The 22,526-nt window shown below is 43.2% G+C and overlaps 1 protein-coding gene across 2 annotated transcripts in view; it reads left to right on the top strand.

Moving 5' to 3' along the window:
* LOC146785929 (uncharacterized) overlaps positions 1–22,526 on the top strand; it is a 226,286-nt gene that overhangs the window by 189,420 nt on the left and 14,340 nt on the right. For both annotated transcript variants that reach the window (XM_085635329.1, XM_085635330.1), the window contains exons 16-18: positions 1,581–1,735; positions 4,071–4,178; positions 7,473–7,565. In XM_085635329.1, coding sequence (XP_085491455.1) covers positions 1,581–1,735; positions 4,071–4,178; positions 7,473–7,565 — 356 coding nt within the window. The remainder of the gene's footprint in view (positions 1–1,580; positions 1,736–4,070; positions 4,179–7,472; positions 7,566–22,526) is intronic.

The following is a 22,526-nucleotide window of genomic DNA, read 5'->3' as shown; positions in this document are numbered from 1 at the left end:
GACTTCAAATCTGGGGAACCGGGTTCGAGTCTTGGCAACGATGCTCAACATCCTGTGATTCTGGGCAAATCACTTAATCTCCCCGTGCCTAACAAAAATGAACGTTTCCTCATGTAATGCAACTGGTGCTCATGTAAAGCCTTCTGATACCTGATTTCGGGTCAAGTTTGCGCTATATAAAACTTCGAGAAAAGAAAAAGAAAATTAAGGCGCATTCATGCGTTTTCAGAATGTCTTAGTGTGGCGTTACTAATTGTGGCGTAACACCACGCCCCTACATTCTGTTGTAAATATGCCCCTACATTTCTCCATTTAGAAATACCTCCCTGTACACCCTGGCCTTTTTCTGTGGTATTCCCTCCCTAGTCCCACAGTGGGTAAAGATTTTTGGGTTTTGATGTTTGAAGCACTACTCGAAAAACCTGGGTATATAATTTGCACTCCGATCAGTTTGCGAATGGGTTTGCAGTTTATGATGTGACCCATCTACTAATAGGTGGCACCACATATAGTACATGGAGGAGTTGTTGGTGGTGGTTGCGGTGGTGGAGGTGGGAGGGCGCAAAATGGCCTGCCTAATGAATATTAATCAGCCAAGTCACAATTTACAAACGTGTGTGACTGGCTGCAAATTTCGGGCTAGAGGCCCATGTAGGACAGCAGACCACTAACTTTGCGTTTGCTTTCCGAAACAGTAATAATTTTTTTTAAAGCTGCCCTTGTTCATTAAAGGTGCTTAAGTTGCTTATAAAAAAAGTATTTCCAACTGGTAACACATCTTCTTGCTCCAACCAAGGCTGTGTGACCAGACTCTAAATGGAAAACTGCCCCACTTTCACAAAGGCTACAGCTTCCCCTGTAGCAGACATCGCTCCCTGTGAGGTGTCAGTATCTGATGGATGACTTACGACTGCAATTGTGGTCACAAAGCATTGAAACATTCCATTGCAGCTCCTAAATAGGGGGAGGTGCCTCTTTAACGCCCTCTCCTATTCTGATTTGTAATGGGTCTCAAAACCCCTTCTTCTACAAGTCGAAAACAATTTTCTGACACGTAAAAGGTGATTTCTACATTTCAAAACACTATTTTGTTGGTGGTAAACACTGCGATTTAGCAGCTGCTGCAGGTAAGAGCGGTGGGGTGGTGGGGTCGGCTAGGCGGGGAGGGGGGCGGGATTTCGAGAGACGACCACAAGGGAAAATTAAATAAATAATACATATTCGCACGTGGTCATCTCTCGAAATCCCTCCAGCCACTCCCATCGCCTCACCGCTCTTACCTGCAGCAGCCGCGGCTGCAAATTTAGTGCATAGCAGGTTTTTGCAACCGTAAAATAGTTTCTCCCTGTTTTGTTTGGATCATTCTAGCCTATGTGGGTTGAATGTTCTAACAGGATTATGTCCCTCTCTCTTGTTACAGGCCCTCGCCTGTGGATTAGGCCTTTAACACCTGCATGGTCCACAGCAGTGAGCTATAAACTTACACGATGTTGCAAATTATTAGAATGCTTTTGTGTTTGATGAAAGGCAAAATGTATTTTGTTGGTTGCATTATCCAGAATTTTGTTTTCGTTTTTCAGCTCCTCCCCCTCCATGTCTTGGTTGTCCAAAGCCTCTAGAGACGAACAGCACAAAACTTTTGGAACCTCTGGCCCACTCAGTGAAGAAGTACAACTCAGAGAGCAACGACCCCGTCCTCTATAAGGTGGACCACATCCTAGAAGCCACAGCACAGGTGTGTATCATTCGAGCAAAAAAGAGTTCTCTGACATATATGAATTTAAGAAAGTACACTTCCTGCTTAGTGCACATTGGAACTGAAAAATCCAAGGGGCAGATTTACGTTTCCTGGCGCATCCCTGCAAATCAGCAGAGATGCGCCAGGAAAGATGCGTGACACAAGTTTACCCTTGTGCCACCACAGATGCGCCGCATTTACAATGCGGCACATCATGGCGCAAGAATAAACAGATGCGTGTCGCATCTGCCGGTGTAAGGTTGGCGCAGTGCTGGAGTTGTGTCGCACACTGTTCCAACCTGGCCTATCCTCAACATGGTGCAAGGTTTTGACGCAGCGGCGACGTAAAAGTGACTGAGTGAAATCTTGTAGATTTCACTCGGGCACTTTTCTGAGGCGTTCCTGCGACGGAACGCCCCCCCCCCGTGCCGGTATGCCCACATGAAACCTGACTCAGGTTGCATGTGGCACAGGGCTGTATAACGTGACGCATCTCCCTAGATGCGTCACGTTTTAATAGGGCGCAAGTTGGCGCATGGTTTACGCCTCTGCTGCGTCACAGAAGTGACGCAACGGCGGCGCAAATGTGGCGCACAGGGCTCGTAAATCTGCCCCTATGTGTTTACTCACATAAAATACACTATGGGTCCAATTTCTAAAAAAGAAAAGAAATTGTAAATCTACTTCCACGGGTTTATATCTAAGTGAGGAGCAGGTCTATAGCTTTTGGAAGGCTCAGTGTTTCCAGAAGTACTCCCCAGAAGTTGGCACAGGAGTTATCCCTTGTGTAAAAAGTTAGGCACACCTAAATGTTCTTGGTATACATTTTTTGCTCGGCAAAAAGTGCATTTACACGTGTTAACTTTTTAATGTGTTTTTTCCACAGGAAAATATTTTTCCTTCTTTGAGAAACCCCTGCACCCACATCCTAACAAAATGTGTTGGCTTTTCCCTTCCCAATCCCACCCAGGATATGAATTTACTCTCTAACCGTAGCCAGGGCGAGAATGGGCTGTGAAAAACTTTGGGAACGTGCAAAAACTCACACGTGTGGGAGAGTGTTAACCCACTCTGCAAAGGATTCCCACCCCTACGAGCAGATACAGTCTCATGTAATATATTACACCATACTTGTGTTATGCATAGATAACTTGATTCACAAGTATAAATTCATGTTTGGTAAGTTGAAAAAGTACGTCTCAAGTTAGCATTGGAAGTGCACCTTCTCAAAAGGAAGTGGTTGTGGATATGCAAATGTGCACTGTGGCATGTATACTTACAAGATATTTCTTCATGGCTTCTGTTTCGACATGGTGCAGCACGATTTGAATCATGGTGATCACAGTAATATGCACTGCCCAGGATCCATTATTGTGTAATAGTGCTCCTAACACGCCTTCAAGCCAAACTATATGTGCTTGGAATTTTAAATTTAATAAAGTGAACAATGCAAGCGCTAATTAATGAACAATGTGTATATTTACTAAGATTTTGCGCCATGTTTGCATCACAAAAAGGGACGCAAATCGATGAGAAATCTTTTTTTCCCAATTTACTTTAGAGCTCAAAACTTGTTTTGTGCTGGAAATTCTCGTGAAAGTAACACAAAGCAGCTCATAGCGCTGCTTTGTGTCACTTAGTACAAAGGGGCTTTCCATAGGTGGTGCATGCGCGTTCCTGGGCAACCACCTACGGTTTTTGATGCAAAACTGTTTCTACTAAAAGCAGTAGACAGGGTTTCACTTAAAATATTATTGCCCATTTCATATTGGCGCTATAAAGAAGTAGGCACAAGTAAGGGGAGATGCTTTAATTTCTCCTTCCTTTTCCGACTTTTAACGTGCGCTGCACTGTACAGCACACATACAAAGAAGAAAAATGGTTTAAGTCAGCCTTTGCATAGTATTTTGTATTGCAAGGCTACCCTTCTAGTACAAAACCTATATTAGACTCACTGAGACATCCCTGCACCATGGCGCAAAGGTGTCTCCGTGGTGCACAGCAGCTGATTTCAGTGCTGGTGCTAGGGAAAGGAGAGGAGAGTGCCATATATCAGTAAATTTGGCGCTCTCCTTTTCACATAGTGCAGTATGTGCAGCTGCTGCACTGCGCTGTGTGAAAAAGTGGTAAATCTGCCCAACAGTGTCTTACATCGCACTCTCGTTAAACGGGTAGTTACAGGTTCATGTTCCACCTAGCCCGGCCTTTCCTATAAAATCATATTTTTTATTTCTTCATACCTTTGACATACTTTAAACTCCTTTTTCAGTAACCTAAGAAAAAAAAACTCTCTCAGTAATTGTTTTATTATTTATCTTTATTGGCGTTTTAGCTTGTGTCTGGGACGAAATATGCCGTGACCTTCACAATCAGACCAACAAATTGCTCAAAGAAGAGCAATGCTGATCTACATGCCGGCTGCCATTTTGATGATGGCCATGTAAGTAGTCCTGTTTTTTTAAAAATATTTCCGAGTTTTAGATCTGGTGCAGCTAAAGACTGCTTTCTGTATATACATACACTGAGAATAGGTTTAGATCAACCCTCATCATCCATTGGCTTGTTTAGGGCAGCACGCTTCAGCCACTTGCCTTTACGTTTTCATCAACTCATGGCTTTTCCCCAGTGTTTTGTTTTAGTTTTTGTTTATGGAACTTTATAAAGCGCGAACTTTACCCGAAGGTATTGGGTATCAGAGCTCTTTACATGAGCACCAGTTGCGTTACATGAGGACACATTCATTTTTGTTCGGCACGGGGAGATTACGTGATTTGCCCAGAATCACAGGATGTTGCCCGTCCTTACAGAGACTTGGACCGGGTTCCCCAGATTTGAGGTCGACCGCCCTCGCAGTTAGGCCAACTCCTCTCCCCATGATTACATTGCTAAGAAAAGTAGTCCCTCTCTGGGAGGAAGACACAGATATCTTTCTGGGTAGTATGTCTCTCTCAAGTGTCAGTAAGCATTCTGTTATGTAGTGGGTTCAAGGTCCACATGCTAATAAATAAATTGTCCGGGACACCAGTAGTGTACGGGTGCAACTGCCCCAGTCTTGTGCTCCAGAGCGTTTTTATTAAGAGCGTCCTTTGACTGGTGATGCCTGTGATGGATGGGTGTGGGATAGCTAGGTACAGCTCCTGGGTAGGGGCAGGCTCATGATGTGTCCAGCAGGACACTACACGTGCCTAAACATTGGTACATGTCCACCCATTCTGTATGGGTGTCTGGACATTTAGTCATTTCTCTGACGGCCCTTACTCTGTCAAGCTGTTGGAGAGGTTGGGCTATGGCGGTAATGGAGTAGTCATTGCTGTAGCCAAACCTAAGGTCCGCCCACAATAAAATTGGGCAGGAAAATATGTTGGGCATGTGTATACTCTGCCACCGTTGTGATGGATTAAACACCAACCACCAACATATAAATAAGGCCCTTTATTCCCCAATGTCAAAACAAATGTCAATGTGTACTTAGCAATATAACTGGTGCTCATGTAAAGCGCTCCCATACTTTATGGTCAAGTTAATGCTATATAAAACTGCAAAAACAGCAAATATTACAAAACAAGACAGAGGGAGAATATGGGAAGGAGGAGCTCGCTGGTGTTATTCCCTCTTATCAGTACATTCTTAAAACAGAAAATAAAAGCAGAAAACACTTTAAAATGTGCTTTAGAGCTGCCATAATGATACATGCCTGATAAGTAAAGTAAACAAAAACAGAAAGGTCATGTTACAAATGAATGCAGACATTATATGAAGTTCTCTATAACTATACCGCCGGGCCTTTGCAGACTCTGAAAACATGGACAAATGTAAGTATTTTTTTTTTTGGAAAGGTGGCAACCCATGGAAGAGACTGTCAATGCGGGGGCATTCTGAATTTCCAATTACCCCTTTTATACCCTCTCTCTCCGGTCTCAATAGTATGAAAAGTGTCTGTGATGGGCCTAATAGAGTTATTAGATTTTTCCCAAAAGGAACCTGCAAACAAAATAAATACAGGCTTTTTTCTGAGCACTTGTCTCAGTAGGAAACTTAAAAAGGGTGCAATACGCCAGCCTCTGCGTTGATTACCCCACCGCGCCACCCGCACTCTTACAGTTGTTGGAAGTATACACTTGACAACCAGTGGCAGCTACTCCGCAATGGCGGAGGAGCATCGCCTCACTGCCTGGCTCAGAGTCAGTAAATGTAAATTAAAACAATGTTCTTGCATTGTTTTAATTTATATTTGCCGGCTCTTAGCCAGCGGTGTTGGGAGGGGTGGGGCCGAGGCTAAGGAGGGGGGAGGAGTAGTGCTACGTGCACTCCCACTCCCTAAGTGCGCATATGTGTTTTGACCCTGCCTTTAAATTATGTTCTATGGAACTCTCAACATTCTAATGTTTTAATATAGCCTTGTAGCTTTCCAGGGCAGGCTAAACTGGTCATTAGAGACCTGCTCCAGGGTTATATGCCTGGGTTGAAGATGAAGACCTATAAAAAGAGAAAGGGCCTTCAATAGATGGTATAAGTCATTGAGAACATTCCATCTCAGGGGTGCGAAATGTCTCCTGAAAGTCACAGGGGGTTTACAACCTCTCATGCCTCTGAGGTTTGGGGGCCTTTCACAGCTCTTGGTGTGTATTTGGACCTAAATTCACAGTAAGAGGTGGGAAAGTGGGCAGCATCAGACTAATTTTCCTTGGCCTCTACCAAACTGTTTGTCTTCGATTGGCAGAGACAAGGGATACACAAGCTGAGCAGAATTATCCCTCGCAACTTCTGAAGCTCCAGGAACACTGAGAGCAACAGAAAAAGGAAGGAGGCGGAGTTGTTTGCCGTTCTGCGGGTGGCAAATAATAAAATCCTTCCACCTGAATGGCTGCATTTTTTCTTCTGAAGCGTACCCTGCCTCTATGGTGGCCTGTTGGCACTTATGTAATTTCCCAAGACAGACCCTTAGAGCTGGTGTCCATCTTTGTTAATTATAATCAATGTCACCAAGGTGCTGGGTGTTGTCTCCAACATGTGGAGGGCATTTTCTGATCAGAACCTCCACATTACATACAAGAACGTATTTAATACTGTGAAGTAGACAGGGAATGTAATCAAATTACAAGTAACTAGTTACTGTAACATGTTACTTAACCACAGTACTTTATCGCCTATGATATAACACTAGCCAGCTTTTCTAATTATATAATCATATTTTAATAGGCGTCTACCATGGCGAAATTAACTCAGGGACATTTGATAACTGTAAAGTAACAAAGAATAGTGTATTAATTTGTTGATGTTAAATCCAATCAAAAAGGCACACCATGATAGCTCTTTTTGACTAGACAGTGGTTCAGACTCCATGTATTCAATTAGTCCTTTGACACAGCCAACTGTGATATATTTTCCAGTTGACTTCTAGCAGGTGGTTGCTAAGGGATTGTGTGGTGATTTAGACACTGCCCTGCATACTGATGCTAAAAAGCCTTAGGCCACCAACTTGATCCTGAAGAAACCATTTGTCAATCATCAGAGGGAATGTTCCTCAGGGCGGCGGATCATAAGTATGAAAAACAACCCTGTTTTCAATGTACTATCACCACCACCCAATCTTGTACCATTGCATGCACCACATAATTATTGCATCTCATCTATGTAAATAAGAATTGACCTCAATTCTTAAAAGTTACCATGGGGTACCTGCTGGGCCCTGTGTGAACCAAAATAAAAAAGCAAATCTGTTTGTTTTTAACAGGACTTCAAACGCTGCCAGGCAGAAATTGTTGTTGTACCTTGGCTTAAAAAAGTGGATCCTCTTAAAGTCAACTGCTCAGAGACTATTGTTCAGGTATAGTATAAACCTTCACTTGCAAATGTTTAGCATCCACCCTGAAATAATAATGTACACAGGACATTTTGTGAAGAATCAAAACTTTGCTCCCCAGAGAAGATGATGTGTGAGTGACCGGTGCATGCTGTGGGACGGGTGTTGAACTCTGGTTCTTTTACTTTATCAGTTTTTAATGACATTGTGCCAACAACAATTTATTTTTGATAATCTATTGATTCTTCAGCAGTCTATCAAGTTGGAGAACAAATAACAAAAGACCAAACCTCTCATCTACTAAAAGATCATTGCATATCCTTGGGACATGTTATGTTATTGGGTCTGAAACATTGAAAACTATCAAACTCGCTTGTTTTACTTCCCAGCCAATAAAACAACCCTCATAGTGTATGGAGGTGGGAGGAGGGTGAAACCACTAGCTGGTGTAAATGTAGTATTGTATGCTTACATTTCCAGATCTAAAGCCAGCATTTGTGCATTTGGTATGGGTGATTGGTGTAGCACACTTGTGTGTCAGACCCAACATTTAACTTGCACTGGGAAAATGCCAAGAGTAATGAAAGTGACATCACGCGCCCTTTGACCTTAGTGGCATCACTGGTGGTGACATCATATGACCTTTGACCTTGCACTCCCCCAGGAGGTCGTATCACATGACCGTAACTCTGATGACATCACAATAAGTGACATTGCTGATGTTCCATAATAACTGCATACATAATATAACAACACAACACAGACACATGACTATTTTAGATACCATCTATGTTAGGGCACTGACATGATCTATGAAAGTTCTGGGACATAATACTAGCCCTGACTTGTGCCAAATGAGTTAAGCAAGTGAGCCAGTTCTCTTCTAAGAGGGTTCAAGAGTCCTGCCACAGAGAAAAGTTTGAAAAATATGGGGTCAAGTAGTGCATTTTAAAGCACAACTTTCACCTAAATGTGTTAAAAAGCTACAGGTTTTGAAAGGACGTGAAACCTAACACACCCCAGGAGCTTACCGCATTTTTTCCAAAATATGCTATGGGAACCCCCATATGCCAAAAGATGACCTCCATTGTGCCAGGGCTAGCATTTTGTTAGGAGTGCCCTTAGTTCAAAAATTACATACAGTGTTCCGGAGCCAGAAATTTGCCATTAATACTACCAGTAAACTTACATTGAAAGTTACCATAGTGTGTCAGGGCAAGCATTTTGACATTTCCTCCTTTAATATGCCACTGTTAACCTCCCTCATGACAATAATTACCTTCAATGTGCTAGTGCCAGCATTTTTCCATGGGTGCCTCTATGCCAAAACGTTCCTCAAATATGCCAGTGTCAGTGTTTTACCATTATCCAGAGAACTGCTTCCAGTACCAATTACCTCCAGTATGCCACTGCCAGTGTGTTATCTTTATGCCAAGAATCATCTCCAGTCTGCCAGCGTTTTTATCACAGATGCCTGCCATGCTAAAGATTAACGGCACCACTACTTTGCCATGCTGGCTCCTTACAACAAGAATTACCTTCAATATGCTAGGGCAAGTAACAGGCACACGAGTCTAATACCACATTCTCACTCATGTTCACTTACATTCACACACTCAACACTCATTCTCACTCACACTCAGCTATTCATTCTCACTAACATGAACTCACACACTCTCTTGCACTCACTCCATAATTCTCACTCATTGCCACATATCACGCTGACTTTCATATACCCTCATTCACTCAAATTCACTCTTACTCTGACTCAATCATACTTTTTCACTCACACTCATTGAACTCACTCTAACTTTTTTCTCACTCACTCACTGTTACTCTCACTCATTGTCAATCACAGTGATTCTCATGCTGCCTCACACTCATTCATTCTTACTCACTCACTTTCGGTCACTCTTACTCTCACTCAGTTTTACGAACACTGATTCACTCATACTGACACTCAATCTCACACATTATCACTCATTAACTGTCACTGAGTCTCACTCACTTTCAATCACACATACATTCTTACACATACATACACAGACATACACACACTTTCTTACATAAACACACTCTCACCTGCAAGCATGCACACAACAGACATTTAAAACCATTTTTTACTTACCTCAGCTGAAAGGAAAGGTACCATTCCAACTAATTGTTCTCAATTTCCTATTACACTGTTAGTGAATAATATAATATATGATATTCCTAGTGCAATACTAAATTTGGCAGTAAACAAGGAGAGTGGAGCCCCAAATGACATCCTTGATGTCAAGCTTCCCCTGAGTTCCTCACCTCACACTGATTTTGTAAACTCTGAGGCAGTCTCAAGGGTCTCAAAGGGAAAGCCAGGGGTCACAGCTGTGCCCCATACTGACCCCTAAGTGACAGTGAGCAGAGAAATTACATAAGCTCTGGGATAATTTTTTATATTTTTCATATTTCTTTCAAAGATGAAAGGCTTGACCTTAAATCTGTCTTCCTAACAATATATCACCAACTATCTCGATTTTTTTCCTTGTTTGCACTCGCAACATTCACTTCCTCTACATAACATACAAAGAAATGAATTAGCAAAAACATTGTAATGATAATGACCCATTGAATATGGCCACTGGTATTTAGCAAAATGCCAACAGAACTAACACGAAATGTAATCCACCCTAGGAATGTAAGCATAATGATGTTACAGGAGGTATCAATGTACTTCTCAGACATACACATTACTTTAATTAATAAATAAATGCAACAAAAGGAATCTCACTGATAATTTCTAAGAAATGTGTACAGCAAATTCACTCTTTTTGAAAAGTGGCAAGATCTGTAGTAGTTCTATGTGTAGTTAACCTATCAATTCTAGGTTTAAAACCTATTAGAATATTGGTTTATTGGGCACTCCATTGAAGACAATTAAGTGGATAAGGGGTAATTTACACATTGCTTACCACTAATTTTAATTACCCAGAATCATAGTTCTCTTCATCCCAGTCATTATACATTGAGGTGTTTTCGACTTCCCACAGAACAACACGTATGTTAAACTAATTGTGTAGGTACTCGTATTCCCTTAGTCTCATTTCCATATCTCTGATCCCCTTATAAGAGCCACCCCTCCCTTCCCATCCTTCTGTTAATATCAAGTAATGTATTATTTGGAAGTGCCAAATCCAGGGAGGGAGGAAGGGTAGCCGGTCTGGAATGAGGAGGACTATAATTCATGGTATTGAAGATTACTGGTAAGTAATTATTCATTGCCCATCATCAGTCCTCCTTTTTCCAGACTTTAGACATTGAGGATATAACTCTGAATCAACAAATAAGTGATGCTGAACAAAGATTTTTTTTAAAAAAAACAAAAAAGAACAATTCAATGCATTGCTGAATCAAACACTACTGAAGCAAAATGTTTCTAATCAGAATGATTCGAGTCAAGTCTATAATGTTTGATAAAAGTAAGGAGGTTCAACCAAGTGGCAGCCCTACACATTACCAGCAGGGATGTACCCCCATATTCTCCCTATGGAGCTAAAACCAATCTGGTGGAATGGCCCTGTACACCCATCAGGTCTTTTACATTCACTGATCTGTAACCCTGTTTTACTGCCTATTTTGCGCATCTACTAACAGTAGGAGTTGAGAGCTTTTTGCCTTTATTGGACTGTGAAAAGAGGAGGAATGTGGATCTAGGTTATGAAGATTACCGGTAACTAATTATTCATTACCCATCATACGTTCCTCTCATCCCAGTCCTTACACATTGGGGATATAACAAGAAAAAAAACTTTTCAGCTACAAACAGGTGATGCTGAACAAAGAAATGTATTTTTTTTAAACAATTCAATGCATTTCTGAATCTAGGGCTACTGATTCAAAAATGTACTCATCAGAGTAACTCAAGTCGAGTCTACAATGTTTGACAAAAGTGACCAGGGATGGGTCCAGCAGGGTTTTGCATTCGCTGATCCATAACCATATATCAGTGCCCGTTTTACCAATCTACTAAGAGTAGGATGTGAGACCTTTTTGCCTTTATTGGCCGCTCCATAAGTCACGGAAGAGCATTAGAAAATGTGAAAGACTCAGTGTAAGTCAATAGAGCTCTTTAAACACCTAAAGTAGATCGGGAACTATCCAGAGAATCAAACACTGATAAAACAATCTTGTGAGATAGGTGAAATCTATTGGAAATTTATGGCACAAACTTTGGATCTGGTCTTATCGCAACCTTGTCTAGAAAGACCTGGTAATGAGGGTGAGAAATACAGACCCTACTTATCCCAAACTCCCAGATGAAGAGATGACTAAAAAGAAAGCCACTTTGGCTGACAACCATGACAATTTTGACATCTGTCCCATTTCGAATGGGACCTCCTGTAATCTCTTCAGAACTCCAGAGAAATCCCAATCAGAAATTAGAGTAGGGACTACCAGTTTCCTGAGTCTGAAACTCTTCAGAAAATGGGCGACAAGAGGAACTATGTTAGTCGTGCCTTCTTCTGAACCTCTGAAAGTTCCTATTACTGCCAACTGAGAGGATAATGTAGCTGTGGCCAACCCCATCAAAAAGCCATCTCTCAAAACGCTACAATTTTAAAAGGATTAACAGAACATGGTTTAGATCCTTTCCCTGAACACCACTTTGTAAAAGCTCTTTAATGTTGACTATATGATCGCAATGTAGAGGATTTTCTTGTTGCTTGAATATCACATGCAACTTGTTTCAAACAACCTAACCCTTTAATCCACCCCAGATTCAGAGGAAGGTGGACCGGGTCCTCTTTCACCATCTGTATCAAGTGATGAAACCAAGGCCTCCTTGACCACAAGCATCACCTCTACTCCAAATCTTCTGAAGCACCTTCAGGAGGAATGGAAAGTGGGGAAATGCATATAGCATCTCACTCGGCCAGGTAATCGCCCATGTGTCCAGTGCAGAGGTGCGTGGACACACTACTTCATGCAGAAGTGGGAAAGCATCACATTGTGAGGGGATGCAAAGAGGTTTAATGTCCGAACTCCAAAATGAGAGCCAATCTGATCAAAATGGAGAGGAGAGAGGTGCAATGTCACAGAGGATGGAAATCTGTGGCTGAGTGCCCCTACGGCAACCAGGATCTCTGCCCAGGAAAAAATCATTTCTGGGACCATGTTGAGCTTGCAGCTCTATGTTGCCCCCTGGTGATTGAGGTAGTGTCTCACCACCTGTTTCTCCATCCTCTTTCTGTTGCTGGTAGACTGCTCCCAAATCCCAAAGACTGGCATCCGTCAATATCTGAGGAGGAGGAAGATTAAAAGAGATGCCCTTTATCAACTTCTCCTCCAGCAACCACCAGTAGAGATCTCTGGACACCTGAGAGATCACTGGAATCAAGGTATCACAATCCTGAGATACTGGCTCTCAGTAGCTCAGGAGATGATTTGACAAAGGTTTGAGATGAAAACAAGCCCACAATACAACCACCATATTGGCTAACATGATCCCCTGGACTAGCAACCAAGTTCTGGCTGTTGCTTAATCCTCAGACAGTAGATGAGACAAATTGGATTGGAGAGTTGTGACCTTGCACAGCAGAAGATACACCTGGCTCTCATAAGTATTGATTTTGGCCACTATGAAAGTCACTTCCTGGCCAATTTAGATCTCGACCTCATGTGATTTACAAGGAGGCCCATACTCTGGAAGGTAGAACAGACTATTTTGATATGTTGCTGTGCCTTAAAAAGGTAACGTTTAAAAAGGGAGGTAGCACATAAAAGTAAGTTGTGAAGATGGGGAGAAATAGGTACTCCTTTCAATTGTAAGCCCTACTTAACAGGAGCCAGTACCTTTGCAAATACTCTCGGAGTAGTCACCTAACCACATGGGAGAGCCTGAAACTGGTAATGTTCATCTTGGACAGCAAACCAATGAAAGGACTGGCTCTTTTGGTGAATTGGCACATGAAAGTAGGTGAGTAGGAAGATTCAGGGTCATAAAGAAATCTCCTTCTGAAAGTAAAGGAATGTTGGTTTGTAGAGTTACCATTCTGAAATTATCTATGACAAGGAACTTTTTCAAGGCCCGTGGGTTCAGTAATGGATGAAAAGTTCTATCCTGCTTGAGCACCAAGAAAAGCGTTGAGTAAGAATGATTTAATTGATCAGGAGGTACTAAACCACAGCACCTTTGATAAGAAGTTTCTTTGCTCTCTGTAGCATGAAGGTTCTCTTCAACTTGTATTTTGGTAAAGCAGTATTTCTGAACAATGGAGTTGAAGGAGTGTTCTTGATTGGAATTTGATATCTATTTTTTATGATGCGTAACAACCCAACATCCTTAACCTTTGCTGACCACTGTCGAAATAGTCACTATTGTTGTTGTGACTGAGAGGACTGCACCTGGGATTTTCCAACAAACGCAGCCCCCCAAGCCACAGCCCCAGCACGAAAGGTACATTTGCTTTCTTCCTCATTTTGAAGGACTTTTTCTGGCAGAATGACTTTTTCTTCCCATGATTGAGTTCCTCACAAATAATTTAGTTCCCATGAAGGACAACATCTGGACCAGTGTTATTTGATCCCTATCCAGTTTCCAAGATCTAATCCATAGCAACCTTCATTCATGAATTGCTGCCCCAGCTAAGAACTATGCTGAACACAAGGAATAAAACGTGTAACCCAATAAAAATTTAGCCAAAAGTTCCATGTTGGCCAGGTAAGGAAGGTGATCTGTACCCTCAATTAGATAGTCATAACAAGACTGAAAGTCTTTAAGAAGAACTTGTGATGTGTAGGCAGTATACCTATTCACGCTGGTTGAAAAATTAGATGCTGCATAGACCCTCTTCAGAAAGCCCTCTATTTTTCTGCCTGCTACATCTAGGAGGACAGCATCCTCTGAAGCCAGATTCGAAGTTGGCGCTATGGAAGATAAAATGGCATGTAACTTCAGAATCTGAGGAAAATGCACAGGAAAATCATCAATTAAATATTTCTTATTGAAGAAATGAGGAATAGGCATTTTAGCAATAGTTTTCCCCTTATCACGTGGTGCAACGGAAGGTTTTCTTTGGGCGCTGGAGTGCACAGGGAGTATAATTCATCCTCTTGCTGAGCAGATTGCATAACACCTAGGATTTGTCTGATATGGTCTAACATCTCCTGGAACTGGTTCAATTGAACATATTTTATCATTGGTGCATCTGCATCCTCCTGGAAATCCTCTCTGAGCCTTTGAGCTGAAGGCACCTTTAGTGCAATATCCACAGCTTGCTTAACAAGAGCCTCCAAATCTCCCCTCGTTATATAAGAGACCTCTTCCTTTTTCTTAGCCTTCCCCTGCTCCATAATGCCTTACAGGAAAGTAGTTATGCTAGAGGAGGCAGCCAGTTCCTGTTTTTATCCTGCTGCTAGGGAAAACAAATCTCAAAACTCATGAGATATTGGTCTTCAAAACAACAGTAATGCAGAACCTCCGTCGGGCTTCATTCACTCAAGCAGGCCAACAAGCAGGGCAGCAGTACTGACACCGTGTGGTCTTCCCTGTCTCGCTGACCAACATGAAACAATATCAGGGAGCTCATGAACAGGGAGCACACTAATTATGAGAATATCTCACAGGCTGCCAAGCTCAGCAGAGGGGAGGAAAACAAGTGAGTTCACAAATTTAAACTATATTTCAAATATAACATTTTAACAATTCCAACATAGCATCATGGTCCTGTAGAACAACAGGAAACAAAAAAGGAGGATAAGAGGGGAAGGAGAGACTCCTATAAGGGGATGTTGGATATTGAAATGGGAATACAAGTCACTACAAAATTAGTTTAACATGCTGGTGATTCTGTGGGGAGGCGGGGACACCTCAATGTGTAAGGACTGGGACGAGGAGCATGGACGATGGGTAATAATGGCTGATATTTGTCTCCTGCTCAAACTTTACAATGTCTGTCTTTTTGTTTCTCTTTTAAATTTAGAACATTCTACTCTCAGTGGGGGAATGCTCAAATAGCCTTAAAGCAATACTGTCTCTGGGTATATCAGTTGTTAACGGCTGTCTCCCTCATTAAACACCCTTGCGGCTCGGACCTACAACTCAGGTTCAGGGACTTTAACAACCAGTATGGCCCTCTGCAGTCGGCTATAAAGCTTTAAAAAACGATTGAGTTGCTGTACTGGGCTGGCAGCGCCTCTTATCAATCTCTTAGCTATTTTTTATAATTTTTAGAGCAAATAAGAATCCATTGTTATATTTATGAAAGAATCACATCATAAATATGCCGGTCAATGCAGAAATAAAACTGTATATTGGCTTTGTCAGGACTGGAATTATCCCTAATTTTCATTTTGTACTGTTCTCGGTGTGTGCTGTAGGTGCCTGTAAAACCTTTGCAGGAATAGTGCCTTTTTTTGTCAATAAATCCTAATTCAGGAGTCAGTGCCAGCTAAACCCCAAATGACAAGTTAGGAATGTTGCATCTATGCTGGTGGGTTTCTCTCCTAATAAAACGTATGAGCAGGGTTGTACCTACCAATAGTGCAGGAAGTACAGTGGCAGCTGGCCCACTGTGCCCCCACATAGGTATTTTTTACTACCAGTCTGGGGTAAGGGTGGTCATTTTCTTTTACTTGCATTATGACCCATAGCACCGTTGTTACTGCAATGATAACAATGGATTTCTTCCTGAAATCTAAATGAATTCTAATGACCAAGGTTATGGGAGACACCAGCTGTACAGGGCCACCACAGCTATACAGGGTTCTTTTCCACTTTAGACAAACTAATCGACTTTAAGCCTGTGACTCAAAAGTAGTTAGTAAGAGCTTAACAATATAAAATACACATATCACCTTTTGCAAGGGAAAGACTGTCTGACCCTGATTATTTATAACCCAGGTGGTGCCAAATGAACACATGATTGCATAGACTTACTTTGCACCACCTTAAAAGGAGTTGTTTGGTTTTTCCTCACTCGGTTTTACTGGGTGTGGGAGGGGAAACATCCTCTACCACACACTCTTTTCCACGCATGCATTAACCGCGCATGCCTTTACCATGCAGATGCCTTTACCATGCATGCCTTTATCATGCTTTGTAAGTTCTAGATTAAGTAAGGGTAATGTTGAGAGTTTAGGGATGAGTAGTGGTAAAGGGAGGCAAGGGTAATATTAGGTTTCAGGGTGGGCAGTGGTAAAGGGAGGTGAGGATGTTTTCAGGGTTTAAGTGTGGGTAGTAGTCAAGGTAGGTAAGGATAATTGTAGATTTCAGGGGTGGGCAGTAGTAAATGAGCTAAGGGTAATTTTAGAGTTAAGGGATGGGCAGCAGTAAAGGAATATAGGGTAATTTTAGGGTTCAGGGATGGGTATAGCTAAAGGAAAGGGTTATTTTATAGTTTAGGGTGGGTAGTGGTAAAGGGAGGTTAGGAGTAAATTAAAAACAACAGGTCTCCTGAAAAAAGGAAAAAATGTAATTACATATTAAATTAAAAGTATATACATTCATATATTACACCAAGTTGCATTTGCCTTTGGGTAGCTAAAGTAGGGCTGCTTTTCTATAGACAGAGTGCTTTTTGGTTTGCTGATAACTTTGACGCCGTTTGACGAATTTCTCTGAAAATAAAAAAATAAAAAACAGTTAATCTACCTCAGCTCCTTCCTGGCAAGTTTGGGGTGATTCATCACACGGAGGCTAAGAAAAAGAAGGGGTCCCAAAATGCAAAATACTCTGGCATTTATTGTAGACTTTTTAAGAAGCACTGCTGCAAAAACTCCTGAATGGAATTGCATTCAATTTGGCAGGAAGCTCTCTCCCTCAACAGCGACGCAGTGGGCGTTTTATTGCGGTCATCTAGAATCTCTTTCCTCAAACTATAAGCCGCACCTAATACACTTTAAATTTCTCATCAGCTTTATCGCACCCCGCTGCAGCTGTTTAAAATGGGACATGTCACCGACCCTTATTGCCTCTGTTGCGATTCCCCTCAAGCCTCCTATATACATCTTGCATGGCGATGCAGAGACTGGCGTCATTCTGGTAGGAAGCATACAAGATAATATACACAATCACTGGGCACTTACCCTTCTACACTCCCTTGGTAGGGCTGTTGAGGTACGTCTACGACAAACCTGCCTCTCATTGCCGACTCACTACCACTTTATTACTTTTAGCCAAAAATAGAGTGACCATGTCTTGTGGTCGAAAGCCCCCCCACCTCGTGGGCATGGCTGCGTGACGTAACTTATTGTGAGGAGCATCAATGCAACTACTGGGAGCTAATGCCATTACGCTCCTATCCCATATATATATCGGAGCTCTTCTTTTCCTTTCTTTGTCAACGGGACTCAAATTCACCGGTAGGGGGTGAAACTGAACAGGGGAACAATCTTACCAGGATGCCACTCAACTATCTGTCCCATAGCACCAAGTGTAACATTGTGCAGCAGGCTTGTTCAGGTGTCAGTGAGACTGCCGGTGTGTCATGGCCCATACGCCACTTGAACACTATGCATGATAATAAGTCGAAATATGTGGTGCGCATGTGTCACAGAGTCTAAATTTTGGCCTCAGAACCTTATTCTCACTGACTGTAGTTCAAATTGAACAGGATCTTTCACTTTGTAAACCCTTGATTGCATTCCTGTGGCTCCCCTCGATGGACCTCACCCACTAATATCCCGCTCTCTTTTGTATTTTCCTTCCTGCCCCCGACTATGGTTTATCTTGTGTTGCTCTTTACTGATAAATGGCAATCAAAATAATATAAAATAAAAAAAATGGCAGGAAGCTCACTCTTGGTGCAGAAAGCATGCTTTTATCGTGTTTTGGTGTGAATCTGTTCAGTAGTTTTTGAAAAATTATGATTCAAAAATATTTGTATATCTGGGCGGTTGGGTTCAAGGGACGTTTGCAAGGGACCCTTGAAACCAAGTTTAAAAAAAGAGCCTTCTAATTGGCTCAGGGGGTTTTTATACCTTTAGGCCATCTTGCTCCTGCGGGAGCAAGGCTTTGATTGGCTGCCAGCACCTTGAAGAAAAATGTTGCTGACGGCCAATACAGGACCTGGGAACCTAGTCCCCTGTCCTGCATTTTTTAGGAATGAAACCTAAAAGGGTGCAGGGTAAGTACATCCTAGCCCTTGTAGGGAATCCCTCGGTCCCTAAAGAGACAAACATTGGCATAACCAATAGGTCTCGCTTTTGGGACCCTATAAGTATTTAGTTATGCAGCACAATATCCTTGGTGCAACAACATTAACTGTTGCATGGTTAAACACTTATAAGGCCCCAAAGGCGAGACCTATTGGCTATGCCAATGCTTTTTTTTTTTAAAGGACAAGCAGTGCTATCAGGCTCCGGCTGCTACTTAAAGGTAGAGAGAGAGAGGTGTGTAGAGATAGAGAGAGAGGTATGTAGAGAGAGGTAGAGAGAGAGGTAAAGAGAGAGGTAGAGGAAGAGAGGTAGAGAGAAAGGTAGAGAGAAAGGTAGAGAGGTAGAGAGAGAGAGGTGGAGAGGTAGATGTAGAGAGAGAGGTAGAGGTAGAGAGAGGTAGAGAGATAGGTAGAGAGGTAGAGTGAGGTAGAGAGAGAGAGGTAGAGAGGTTGAGAGAGAGGTAGAGAGGTAGAGAGAGAGAGAGGGAGAGAGAGAGGAGAGAGGTAGAGAGAGAGAGGTAGAGAGGTAGAGAGAGAGAGGTAGAGAGAGGTAGAGAGAGAGGGTGGAGGAAGAGAGGTAGAGAGAGAGAGAGGTAGAGAGAGAGAGGTAGAGAGAGAGAGGATGGAGGAAGAGAGAGAGAGGTAGCGAGAGAGAGGGTGGAGGAAGAGAGAGACAGAGAGAGAGGGTGGAGGAAGCACGTGTGTGTACGGGTCCAGGAAATGGCGTAGGGTCTCACCCAGAGGTAGGAAGTAGGCAAAAATTAAGGGTGCCAGGGGTAAGCCACCCAGGTAGTTGCTCGGAGGATCCAGTAAGGTATAATGGATTCTACAAGTAAAGAAGCGCCATGTGGGAATCACTGCATGTAGAAATCGCTTTACAATAAGTAGGTCCACTAATGATTGAGGATGTGAAATCAATATGAGTTAATTATGGGCCATAAAGAAGGAAGACCACTGCAGGGGCCTGTGTTCGACCTTGTGATCACAGGTTCAAATCCCGGCGGGTCCACTCAGCCTTTCATCCCTTTGAGGTCGATAAAATGAGTACCATTGAGTTGGGTAACAATAAACACCTGTTATTTAGCGCCTTGAGACCCATGGGTGATAAGTGCACTTTACAAGTACACGTTATGTTATGTTATCCTTAATTGGCTGGCTCGAATATTTTTGAATCTGGTGAGCTTGCCCAGCTTCTGAATGATGCAGAGTACTAGGAGAGCAGCACAGTGGCAAGCTGGCACTTGGAATCCATCACTGGTGAGCGTTTCAAAGTACATGCCATCTCTCAAGAGGGTCAGTACTGAAGAGATCCATATCCTTGCTTCTTATCAGGCAGCTAATGCCGCACATGACCGTTCAATGAAGCGAGAGGCAATGCGAACCCCCTTATTTACTGTTATTGTGTTTTGTCAAAAACGGCGAGGAGCTAGAATTCTTCCATATATCCATAATATCCAAGGGCTCTGATGCTTCCTACGAGGCAAGGGCCTCTTGCTTGCGGTTCCGCTCAGTCTCTTCGGGCGCGAGTCCTATAGATTGAAGTGTTATCTTGGACAGCTGGTATCTTTATATTGTGGCATTCTCACGAGGTACTGCCCAGGATACCCGCCTCTTCACTGGTGTCCCTGAAAGGAGTGTTCTGGGAGTTGCTGCGGTTTCTGCATGGGTTTGGATGTTAATGAACTATTACCTGCTGATCTGGACAAGAAATGTCCCACATGTCATAAATGAAACAATTCTGCAGTGCTTTGTGAGGGACGGGTACAAGCATGTGGATGTCTATGGTCACTTCCAGTTGGATTCAATAGTCCCTTTAGTCTAGACATTAAATAGAACTCTATCACTCCGGCATTTCGCCTCACGGCCCCTCTGTAGCATTACTTGTGTCACAAAGTGGATCATGGTGCGTCGTTGGATGAGGGCATTCATTCCAGGTACAATGTGGAGTTGAGAGAAGGCTCTTAGGCGGGGGTGGGGAACTTGGCACAGATTTCAGGCAGGACCTCATGGCGGACAATTGTGTACCCGAAGGCTTTCTGATCTCGGGTCTAGAAAAGGGCCCACCCAAAGGAAGAACAGAAATAAAGGTGGCTCGTGACACAGAGTATCCATGGACTCCAGAGGCAGAGTTGGAAAAGCTCCTTCAACATTTCAGTATCTCTTTCAAGAAGGAGAGTATTGCAACAAACAAAGCAAAGTAGGCAGGTTAGAAATAAGTAGAACCAGAGGAGTTTATTTATCAAGCCCAATATTTGGGGAACTTTGTAAGCGGACGTGCTCAGTACAGTAGCTCATCAAAAAGAAACACGGAGCCTCAAGATGTACGGCAGAAACGCTCACGGAACAGACGTCAAACTGATAACACAGTATTTTGCTTCGGTAGTACGTATCACACCTCCCCATGGCCCCGAAAACCATAAATCCAGATGAAATCAAACTTCAGGTACGGGTGAAAAATAGTCTGCCACCATGGCAAGTACACATGTGCCACGACAGGGAAGCTCCTGTAGCCGCTCGAACAACATCAGGAGATGGGGAGGCAAGCTTGAATTTTTCCAGTACTGAAAGCCAATACTGGTCTTAGCACAGTGCATATGATCCCCCCACCTACGCAATGCAATAATTTAATAACGGTGGCACAACCCCAGTTCATGCACCTCAGCAGAAAGACAAAACAGTGCAACGAGTCATGTTCATAGGGCGCTCACGGGTATGATAGAAACTAAGACCCGAGAGGGAGGCGTGGACCTCTGGCCTCACCGAGTGTAGTTTTGACAGATCTTTCCACTATACACAAGGTGGCGCTATTCCCACACATTGAGAAGAGAAAGAGCTGGAGGTAAGAGTATAAAGCACAGGGCATTAATCATTCAAAGATGGAGATGCCAAAAGTGGTAACGAGTTAAACAAGCATTGGCCGCGCGGCCGTGAAAGTGACGCAGACGCGAAAGTGAAAGTGAAAGTGAACGCGCGCTGCGCTTAATGAGCATGATGAGGAAAGCCAGATGGCGCCTCTGCTCGTAAGCGTGCGTCCGCGCGCGTAACCGCAAGCTCTAGGCTGGCCATGGTAGCATTTTCTGAGCCCACTTACTAAAAGTCTCGCCAGAGTAGCATATGTGCTAGCTCAGGCGAGACCTAAAAAAAGGGAATTTTTGCTGCAATCCCCTGGACTCCTGCAGGATAGCAGCAAAAAAAAAAGCAAATGGCTTCTCGCCATTGATTTTCTCAATAATTTGGAAGAGGACGTTAGTGGAGCCTCCACCCTGAGCCCATTTTGGGCCCTGGGGCCAAACTATAAAAAAGGGGAGGGGACATGCAGCCCTGCCTCTTTGAGATAGTAGTGGCCCAGGAGACCCCTTTACCTGGGGCCAAAAACTTTATTTCTAGGGCAGTGGGGCACACAGCTCCCCTCTCCAATCCCAAATGGGCTGGAGGAAGACATCCACCGGCGCCTAACAATAAGTAGAGTAGAGGGGCACAAGTAGCCCCCCTCCCTGAGCCTTTCAATTCCACGGGACCACACCCCCCTGGGGCAGTCTCTTTCACTGTATCCCGAGGAGCCCAACCATGGGCACCCACTTATAATGATTTAGGCCCCTGAGGGGTAGGGTCACTGTTTCCTCTTGAGGCTCAGGGCGGGGTGTACGAGCCACCACCCCTTTAATTAGACTATGGCCCCAGGGGATAGGGTCCCTTGGGCCCATTTGAGCTGTGTAGGGTGCAATGTGCCCCCTCCCCTAATATAAAAGTTTTTGGGCCGCAGAGGATGGGTTCCTTGAAGCCTCTTAACGCTTTAGGAGGCGGGGCCACAGGCCCCCTCTCTTATAATGCAACTTTGACCCCCAGGGAT

This window comes from Triturus cristatus, chromosome 11 (genome assembly GCF_964204655.1).
Source record: "Triturus cristatus chromosome 11, aTriCri1.1, whole genome shotgun sequence".
NCBI classification, from domain to species: domain Eukaryota; kingdom Metazoa; phylum Chordata; class Amphibia; order Caudata; family Salamandridae; genus Triturus; species Triturus cristatus.
The sequence above is the reverse complement of the archived record's forward strand: the minus strand, read 5'-3'. Positions and strand labels throughout refer to the sequence as shown.